At 34.9% G+C, this 11,160-nt stretch overlaps 1 protein-coding gene across 1 annotated transcript; it reads left to right on the top strand.

The window, feature by feature from the left end:
- The first annotated feature begins 876 nt into the window (after positions 1-876).
- LOC144342554 (dynein regulatory complex protein 12-like) lies at positions 877-10,757 on the top strand. Its single transcript, XM_085499348.1, has 6 exons — positions 877-1,035; positions 5,075-5,146; positions 5,657-5,776; positions 7,472-7,564; positions 8,758-8,888; positions 10,063-10,757. Exons 1-6 carry the CDS (start codon positions 972-974, stop codon positions 10,189-10,191), a joined length of 609 nt encoding a protein of 202 aa, XP_085355474.1. The 5' UTR covers positions 877-971; the 3' UTR covers positions 10,192-10,757.
- The last annotated feature ends 403 nt before the right edge of the window (positions 10,758-11,160 follow it).

The following is an 11,160-nucleotide window of genomic DNA, read 5'->3' as shown; positions in this document are numbered from 1 at the left end:
TATTTCGTCATACAAAGTATCATTTTTAAGGTACATCACTTGTTGACTGCACCCGCTATATCATGCATGGTAAAACGCCGATTGAGGGGGGGGGATAAAGTCAAAAAAGCTAACGCAAAAACACAGTCCCTCATGGTGGCACAAACAAGTAATGGTCAGTTGAATCATAATTAAAAAAACGCACGTTATAATGTATTGAAAAACGTGAATGATATTTGTCTTGAATCTCCATTCTCCATGTGAAGAACAACAAAATACACATGACCGCGGGGGGGGGGGTTCCCCTGAATAAAATATGGTACGCAAGCTGAAGTAAAAAAACTCGTAAAAGGGGTGTCATTTCAATAGTTATACGCGTGTGCCTTGTTTATGGTCGAATGATTTAGATGTAACTTAGAATCGAGCTTAGATTATAGTAATAAAGTGTGAAAAAAAGAATCTCATGAATTCGTGTCACCTCAACCTGGAAACTGTTTGATTTTAGTATGTCTATAGGGTGTCTATTTTAAGTTTCTGTACTTCAAAAGAGGTATAATAATTTTACGAAAAAATAAGTACGTGTTTAGAGGCTTTTTTTGAAAAGCTATACTTTAGAATGGGTACCAGGTCTGACCTGGAGTACCCCCACCCCGAGCATGACTGCCTTTTTTGCGTCACGATGGTGTTAGTAGGGGAATGTCTATTTGAAAACGATGTGCGAATATCCGTGCCAGTTTCTAAACAACCCAAGCATGAAAATGAATACCCCATTTAGGGAATCTTGCGAAAAAGATGTTTTTTACATGGATGACAGAAACCTTGACTCTACGGATTTTATTTAGCGGCCGGACCAAACCCAACTTGAATTCGGCATGTGAACTACGCCAAAGGATTGTGGGTAATACAATACTGATTTATAAAGCGCATGCGCATTTGTCGTGGAAGCCATTTTTGCTGTACCTAGTTTCGAAACAAGCTACTAGTGTGCGAAAATGCCACCCAAAAAGAAAGGGAAGGGGAAGGGGAAGAAAAAAGGCAAGAAGAAGAAGAAGGATGGTAAGTAATACAGATTCGCGTGAGTACATTAGGTTTGAGCTGAATTTTCCGTTCTAATTTTTTCGGGTGGCGACCGACTCTGCAGAACTTGACTAGAGTGACTTTTGTAATGAATCAGTTTTGTTTTTGTAGAACTGACAGTCTCTGGGCTGCTTACCTGTGAGAGATAATATATGGACCTAATATAGTGACCTAATGATAGTTAAGGATCCTAATCGCTTGTTTGGCTATCTGTGAATCAGTGTGAAATAATATACCGTTATTATTTTGAATGACGCCTAGATAGCGTCATGTTACCATGGTAATGAGTCCACGTATTTGCTGAGTTATTGAATCTAGGTTAAGTTCCTGATGACAATTCTATCTTTATATTCCAGTTAAGCATCCCCAATCAGTCAATCACCTCTCGTTTTTGTGTTAGAACACAACACTGCCACACAGTCTTAATTTAAATGTAAAGGGTTGATAGCCCGGGGTGGGGGAGACTTAAAACTGGGTAGAGGGTGCCACTGAGCCTTCAAATGTGGGCACACTTTTATACCTCTTCTGTTTTGACAGAATTCTTACCCAAAGTACTATTTTTGAAGCTCATGTTTATACCAAATAATACAACAGCTGCCATTGTTTTTGTTACCTCAGTCACAGGCACTCGAAACGTTTCATGGATAATAAAAAAATGACCTAAAGTAGGATCAGCATAGTTAGTCAGTCGCCGGTACTTTCCCCTACCACTCATATAATAACACAAGGTAGGAAAGTGTTGACACCATGACATTGAAACTTCCCGAAAATAACACGATTTTCCAAAATATTTTTCAATCCGTTTCACACAACTCAAGCATGATATCGGTAGAAACTATCGATTGACTTGTATTACCTTTATTCGAATTAAAACGTGTTAAATCCTGTGAAAATCAAAACACCAGAGCAAAAAAGACAAATCCATCTACGCCAATATTTTGAAGCAGTGACCCGAGCATGCGCACTTCCCAAACATGTACGCGCGTACTGCGTCATCAAAAACCGATGCAGATGTTTTTTTTATATTGCGAACTATTAGCTCAATTTTTATTTTTCAGGAAAATTCAATTTAAAAATACAACATATAATGATATAACATACAACAATACAATATTTCAATTTTGAGACTATCCTGAATTTATACCTATTTGGACAGAAAATAGAACCCATATTTATACTTACCCCTACCCCCCCCCCCCCATCCCCGGCTCCTAGGTTATTACATTTACAGTTTTTGTCGCAGAGGAAGTTAAAAAAAAAGTTTGTATGCATAAAAGTATTACAATGGTGGTATAACTACATTACACACTGAATACTAAATGATAAGGGTATCATGAGAATATCACATTCTGGCAGTATGTGATCACATCAATTCTGTTATGTCCATACTGCTTGAGTGCATACTTTGGCACTATTTTTTACAGCTGTCCAGCATTTTTCATTGTGCAAAGGTTTGCATTCAGTAAATGAATTCATTCTCCATCACATTGTATAATGCTTTTGTGTCCTGTAAACAAAGGGAAGTATCCCATGTTACATCAAAAATCCAAAATGCATTAATTTTGGTGACATTCATTATTCCAAATATGAGAAAATTTGAATTTAGAAAACAGCAAGTTCTATCATTTTTGATGCTAGATGGACAATAATTTGTAGTATTCTCAGGTTTTTTTCTAGAAAAATGAGCAAGAGGGAGCACACACAGGCAGGGGAGCGGAGCGACCAAGCGGGGAGTGGAAGGGGAAACGCCATATCGGGAGGTTTCTGCACCGTTTTAACGGTGTAATTATCATCATTGAAATATTTTGGGTAATTTTAGTGTATTTGGTGTCCAGACACATTGTCAACTGGTGTTGCTGGGAAGTTTTCATGGAGAAAAATATATTTGACAATGATTTCATGTTGTACGGAAGTGCGTGGCTTAAGAAATATATATGACTTGAAAGTTCAATCGGCAATTTGGTAAGAGAGCGCCAGCCGAGAGTATCAGGGCGCTGCACCCCTGTTCCCCGGTTTGTAAAAAACCCTGATTCTCATAATGAATATAACCTTATTATAGTAAATCTCTTGATCTAATCACCCAATACTGGTCCAGAATGTCTCACAATAAACTTTGGTCTGTAACATTAAGTCATTTTTAGTCTTAGTTTTACACTTATAATTTGGTCTCTGTCCGTGCGTCTGTGCTTCCAAGATCATATCTCAGAATCCCTTGGACCGATTCCGTTCATTCTTTGCATGTGTTTAGTACTTTATGTTGGACATGTGCACATGCAATGGTTTAGCAATTGGATTCAAAATGGCCGACTGGCAGCTATATTGTTTTTTAAAAATGTTGTATTTTGGACATGCTTTGTCAGTTTTCATTCAAATTTAGTACATAGATCATACATGTTAGGATACATGTTCCGACCGTCCGTGAGTTCCTGAGTCTGTCCGTCCATGCGTCTGTGTGTCCGTCCGTCCGTCCGTGCGTCAGTCTGTCCAGAGTCATATTTCAGAATCCTGTGGACCGATTCCGTTCGTTCTTTGCATGTGCCTAGTACCTTATGTGGGACATATGCACATGCAGTGGTTTAGCAATTTGATTCAAAATGGCCGACTGGCAGCCATCTTGTTTTTTGAAAATGTTGTATTTTGGACATGCTTTGTCAGTTGTCATTCAAACTTGGTACATAGATTATACATGTTAGGATACATATCCATGACAATTTATTTCGCAATTGGATCAAAGATGGCCGACCGGCAGGCAACTTGTTTTTTTTTATGTGGTATCTTGGACGTGCTCTGTCAGTTTTCATTCAAATTTGGCACATACATGTACTTTTAACATGTTAGGATGCATGTCCATGACAATTTGTTTCAAAATCTGGTCAAGGATGGCTGATTGACAGCCATCTGACTTTTTGGCCTTACTACTATATTTCCACAATTTATGTACCATTTTCATTTGTATTTGGCACATACATCATACATATCAGTGTGTTTTATAACCAGATCAAAGATGGCCGAATAACGACTTTTTTTATTTTTGGCCATATTACTACTACACGGAACACGTGTTTTGATGTAAATAAACAATCTGTTGTATACGCCACTTGGAACTCAAGTATCAAGGACACGCTTGTGACAACCCCTTCGCTTTAATATGACGAGCACAAAGAGAACTTTCAAGAAATTAACAGGGACTGTGTCATTTTCAATGACTTGTTATTTGGGATTTCCATTTCCTAATACATTAGGATGCAGCAATTTACAGTGCTGTATAAGTTCTATTAGAAGCATATCTCCAATAGAAGCACATAAAACCCAAAATTTGTATTTGTTGTATACTATAAAAATGCTACTTATTTTGAACATTGAGACACCTCTGTATATTACATAAGCGCATGCTTTACTTATAGAGCAAATACGTTTCACTGCAACTTAATATACTGTAAAATGACTAATTTTCACTGGGTTTAAATTTCGCTGATTACAATTTAAATTCACGGTTTTATCATTTAGATAATGTGTTCTATGCTAAATTTCACATATTCACTGGGTTTTAATAATAATATAATAATAAATAACTAGCAAAATTAAAACACAGTGAATAATTAACACCTTTACAGTACTGTAAAACCATTTATTTTCACTGACATTTAATGTTCACTATGTTGATGTTTTGAGCATATTCTCTGTGTTTTAATTTCACAAATGATACAATGAGTTTGATTGTTATTTTACACGTTCACATAGATTTTATTTAGCGGATTTTACCTACCAGCCAAAATAGCAAAATGAAAGCCCAGTGAATAATTAATGCATTTACAGTACTTTATTTTCTCTAATAAAAGTGAATACATACCGGTACATAAAAATTGCACTTATTGTGTGCAGAATCATTTAAACATTACTTAGTTTTTTAATACTGTAGATACACCACTGTCATTTATGTAAGCACACCTGCTACAAATAGAGCGAATATAGTAATTGCATTATTATAAATGATTCAAATTTTTTTTTTTAATTTCAGATGTTGAACTAACCATAGAAGATAAATATAAACAAACTATGCATCAAATAGACGCTCTCAAGGATCACCTTGGTTGGTACTTGTTGTCTCAATCAGTAATTGTAGTAACATTTACATTAGTATGTATATAAAAAATGTTTGCTGTTTTTTGCTTTCCTTTCTTAATTATGAATTTCACTCACATTTGAGCCAGAACTGTTAGTGTTCTCCCTAGGCTTTATGTCATTGTTTTCGCTCTGGTGAATGTTTAATGAGCATATTATCAATCAGAGATAGTTTCAATGGTGTGATTATGAGAAAATACTGTACTTTATTTGTTTGCATTGCATGTTTGTGTTATGCAAGTCTATAGAACCATTATAGCCCTTCGGTTTCGATAAAATCTTAATATCTGAAAATAACAACTTCAATGACACCAAATGTCCCAGAAATTACAGAAATACAGACTTAGGACAGCTATGGACCCACAGCTTTGTGAGACCCAAAAAAACAAACAAGTTAACATGCAGCACAGTGACACTTTTTAATATGAATGAAAAATCTAATTTTAGTTTTATTGTTTATTTTTCATTATTAATGTAGCATTCCGCAAGGAGATGGCAAGAAGATCACAAGCTGCAAGTGAGGAATGGAAATCCAAAATGAGAGGTGCAGAAGACCAGTTGGAAAGCCATAAATCAGATCAAAAGTCGGTCACATCAGGTATGCTAATATATGTACACACTTAAGTAGTGATCACTAATGGCAGTAAACTTTTATGATGTCATAATGATTTGTATAGATGTAAGGCACTGTTTAAAATGATATTTGTTTGGTTGTGTAGTGTTTCATCATCAGAAATATAGTAACAACAACGTTATCTTCATTGGTAAATAACTGTAAATGAAAAACTACATCAATGCTTTGAAAGGACTTTGTGCCATCCATTTACATTACAGAAAAACTTCCTCACTAGAGAATGTGATTTATAAAAAAAAGGTGTAATAGACTCAATTCAAAGTCTCTATTGTCCATATACCGAATGCAACAATTTTGCATAATATCTTTGTCAGAAATTGTTAGCAAACAGTCAAACATTGCCAAGCATTTATGTCGGCTGTGTTCATATTTTCAGCAGCTTAGGGCATCAACAAGTCCATCGAATCACACATTTCTCTCTCCCATCTCCCCAAATTATTCAAAGTAGGAGGATTTTTTGGGTTTAAATATACCGGTACCCATATAAAGATGACCAAATCTCCTGACATATTAAAATATAGCAATATGACCCTACACGAGGCTAATGTCACATGAATGTGATCCAAAAACTGATTGTCAAGTAGTCGTCATTGTTGAAATATAAAGAAAGTGTAGAAAAATTCACTTAATTGAATCTGACATTAGAAATAAATAGTGCCCCAACAGCTACTTGAGTACATGTGTGGGATGGTGAGTGAATTATGACAACAAAATGTATGCATTACTATTACATGTATAATGTGCATATCTCCACAGTGTGATGTAATATATACAGGACAGATTGAAAATGCATACCACATATTTTTTTTCATTGTACACCCTACCTGAAATATGTTGGAGCTTTCAGGTTTATATTCAGTTTGACAACTACGGACCGTGGTAAAAATGGTTCATTTTGGCAAGCTTGTGTGTATTTTATATTCAGTTTGACAACTATGGACCATGGTAAAAATGGTTCATTTTGGCAAGCTTGTGTGTATTTTCATTATTATTATTCAGTCCCTCAAAAAAATAATAAAGCAAATACATGTATAAGGAGCAGAATAGTCACACACTGTACGGTATGTATGTGTTCATGTGAAATAAATCACCGTGACATCAACAAAATTAGCATACAAGGCACCCAATGATATAGTTGTATCAAGTATTAATTCAGCAATAGTCATTGTCATCTTTTCACTTTTTCAGACTATGTGCTGACACATAGCACATTTTTGCCACAGAAGTCATATTCATGTTTGGAATTACATGACAGAGCTGTGTGGCCATCTCTCTATCAAATGGCAATTTTAATGCGTCAACCAGGCTTGGTCGAACACAAGCACCTGCGGACCTTAACTAAGGTTCCCCCAAAATCGCATTCGTTAGTGAATGAATCTCGGCCAGTGACATAAGCCTTCCCATTGAGTCTGTGGCACACTCACCCAGGGTAGGGGTCGACCCTTTGATGTTCAGTCTAAGGTAGGATTTGAACTTGGGTCTACCGATAATGAGTCTTATGCGACAAGAACTATGCTACCAGTGACCGGATTTTTCTGACTATGTGATGTGCATTTTCGAACTGACCGTTATTATCTTACACTGTAGAAATATGCATATTCTGTATGTGATAATTACCAAGATACCATTATGTGAAAACAATTTCTTGTTTTCCTACAGATATGACAAGACAATACAAAACCATGCAAACTGAGATGGGTCTAAGAATTCACCAGCTAGAAGGTGAATTGCAGAGAATAAAATATCAACTTAGTAAGTATACGGTAGTTACACTTACTATTATCTACTCAGTTCCTGGCTCAGTATTTTTTTCTCTAAAATGCATAATTTATAGCTGCATGAACTGATTTAAATACTGGTAAATGCAACGTTATCTGAGTCATAAATTGTCAGCAAACAGTCGTACATTGCTGAGCATTGTAGATTTTCTGAGATCGAATTTTCAACGCTCAGGGCATCAACAAGTTCATTGAATTGCATGTTAAACTAGTGTCTCTCTAACTCTGAACTGATGTCTCTCTACTTAATTATTTAAAAAGAAGAAAGGCAGGGATTTTTTTATGAACACCTAGTTGTCCTGTCTTCTTTTATTTTTCTAAATTTATACATGTTATATGAGATTTCATAACATCCGTGCCACTGTCCAAGCAAATATGAAACATGCAATTATTCATACTTCCTAAGCTAGTTGTGTTAAGCAGGTTCTAAAGCAGAATTTGAAACCACATTGCATGTTGGGATTTCAGGTTTTCTAGATTAAAAATAAATCAGACATGCGTTTATCTGCTGATTCCAATTCATGGCTCATGTTCTAGACTTCTAAAAGTTAAAACGATAATACAGCTTTAATTATTACTTTAATTTCACTATTTTGAGCATATTACCTTGACTGGGTTTCAAATTAAGGCTATTTCAATAGTTGAAACAAGTTTTGTTGAAATTTAAATTTTCAGGTTCACTTAAAATCGAATATAGCTAAATTAAAATCCAGTGAATAATTAGTATGTTTACTTGTTTGTACATGTTTATTGTGTTACCGATAACTTCATATAGTCAAATCAAACAAGGTCTGGACAGTGCCTTGATTTGCAATATGCGCACTGATTAATGAACTAGATGGAAAATAGGAAGAGCAAGAAGAAAAATAAAGACAGGGTGGAAGAATGGGGGAGGGATGATCATGGTAGTAAGTTACTTTTTGGGGGCGGGGCTTTATATTTTTCCAAGATGGGTGTTTACATTGACTGGCGCATGTTTAGTAATGACATTTAAGAAAACGGTATAAAGGCATGATAAATTTTGGCTAGTATGGATTTATTGAAGAAGTATGTTTGTATGTACTTCAGTTTTATGAAATTGCATTATCATGACTATATTCTCTTTAATTTACTGATCAAACCTGCAATATGGTAATTACCGGTACATACATTCTCTTTACTTTTCAGCTAATACTGAGCTGGAGTTGAAGAACACCAAGGAAGAAAAAGAACGAATTACTAAAGAAAAAGATGATAAAATAAGTGAATTACAACTAAAAATAGACAGTATGGAAGTGTCCTACGAGGGTGTACTTCATGTAAGTTTAAACAATTTAGTGCACTTCAAAATAGTGAAACGAGTTGAAGCAGTTTAAACAAGTTGAAACCAGTTAACATAGTCAAAAACCAGTTTAAGCCAGTTAACATAGTCTAAACCAGTTAACAAAGTCAAAACCAGTTGAAACCAGTTAACATAGTCAAAACCCGTTGAAACCAGTTAACATAGTCAAAACCAGTTGAAACCAGTTAACATAGTCAAAACCAGTTGAAAGTGATGATGAAATCATTACAAATTTAGATGAAGAATTAAGGATATGAAACTTTTCTAAATATGCAAGGTGATATGCCACCAGGACAATTGGAATACATATTTCTGCATGACTTCCACAATCAAACTGACCAATAACATTATATAAGTGTCCATGAAAACATTTGATTGTGTAAACAGAAACAAACTATGATATAGAGAGATGCAATTTCATTCATTAAAACAAAATCACACTGTATACACTCCAATAATATGTAGGGAGAATCTTAAATATTTCTTCCAGGTTTACTCACATTTATTTATTTTTAGCAGTGTTTTGTTTCTCACAACTTTTTATGGGCTTCATTGCATGTCACAACATGCAAATGTGCATCTCTTTTGATATCTTTTCATTTATAATGTTGTTACCTGTACTGTTGTCATTCCTCCCATTAGACAACATGAGGAGAATAGCATAAGTTAACCACAATTTATTTATCCAGGACATTAATAATGTTGGATTCATGAAGCCAAATCACTTTCATCCATACATGTAATAGGTTTTAGGACGCATCCATGCACACAAAATAAACACAAGGAATTGAATCATTGATCAGTCAGTAAACAAATTACAGTGAAATATAAAATGTTATACCATGATTTTGGCAGGAGTATTTACAAGAGTTGACTGAAAGAGGTTGAGATACAAGAGCAGTTATCGTATTTATTTATTTCTTTTTTCAGTGCATAAATGAGTTACGTCTGTGGTCAATATTTTTAAAGATCTGGTATACTAATACACTTCTATGGATCGATAAAGTCATTGCTCACAAATTCTAGCTGTTTTGAATAGTTATTAGGGCAATTATTACAAAATATTATCTACGATGATACATGTAATTGTTGGCTTACATTTGCTTCTATTGGAGATGAGCAAATACTGATTATTGTCTGGTTTGTTCTAGGATGCCTTGGATAATATGATGTCAAAGGTAGACGCTGCAAAGGACAGGTGGCATCAACAAGCAACCAAAATACACGACCATAATAAAAAGCTTCTATTAGAGTTTGGTTTGAATCCGCTCGATCTTTAAAAAAATTTACTCTTCATTGCAGGGCAGGGGCATGAGCTGCGTTTTTGACCAATTTTTGTAATCCAGTTAGATCCGAGGAGACCTTTGGGATAGCAATGTAACATGGCATTTAATTATAGTGCACAAATAGCTGAAATGAGTTTTTGAAAAATCAGCTCTGCGTTACTTGTCTAAATGCATTTTACCTTGTGTGTCAGGGATTGCATTAACCCCAAATTCTGTTTCTAGGTGATGTACACCTAGCAAAATAATTATTTGTTCATAGTCCAAAGATTGAAAGGATTATGGTAATTTCTTTCAAACAATTCCAAACTTTGATAATTGTCCCATTTTTATTTATTCGCACTTTCTAATTGTCATGGTACTTACCAGAAACATTAAATATATATATGGATAATTTTACAATATCTAGAAAATAATTTTTGTTTCAAATTATCCCAATCTTGGATGAATTCTCTATTGTATATATGCAAAATTTGCTCACTACACAATTATGTATTCTAGAATATTCCTTCTGTTTTACCTTTTTTTCATATTTGTATCAAATAAAATACTTCCTATAAAAACTGGAGGAATTTCTTTGCTAAATTAGTTGGTCACATGCTATAGTCCTTGGCTAGACTAGCTGGCCATCTGGGGCAGGGACTTGCCTCAATCATCTGCATCATGGTGGAATTCTTCAGCTAAATTAGCTAATAAAATGGTAACTTCTTTGCTTATTTAGCTTGTTGGAAGCTAAACTAGCTGGGCATCATGGGGGAACTCTGGCTAAATAAATTCTTTGAATGAATTAGATAGTCATGTCATGGAAACTCAATCTTTTGCCAAAATAGCTGATCATAGAAACTTCTTGTCTAAATAAGCTAAGCTAGCCAAAGAAGGTGAGGGACTTGTCTAAGTCAGATAGCCAAATGGCATTTCATTTGCAGTCATGTTACATACTCAATTAAAAAAAAAACATACTGAACA

Source organism: Saccoglossus kowalevskii, chromosome 5 (genome assembly GCF_978046115.1).
Source record: "Saccoglossus kowalevskii chromosome 5, keSacKowa6.1, whole genome shotgun sequence".
NCBI lineage: Eukaryota > Metazoa > Hemichordata > Enteropneusta > Harrimaniidae > Saccoglossus > Saccoglossus kowalevskii.
This window is presented reverse-complemented; position numbering and strand designations above follow the sequence as displayed.

Coding starts and splice junctions, on each gene's coding strand:
- LOC144342554 (XM_085499348.1), top strand. CDS start 972: ATGCCACCCAAAAAGAAAGGGAAGGGGAAGGGGAAGAAAAAAGGCAAG. Junction 5,147..5,656: donor CGCTCTCAAGGATCACCTTG/GTTGGTACTTGT, acceptor TTATTAATGTAG/CATTCCGCAAGGAGATGGCA. Junction 8,889..10,062: donor CCTACGAGGGTGTACTTCAT/GTAAGTTTAAAC, acceptor GGTTTGTTCTAG/GATGCCTTGGATAATATGAT.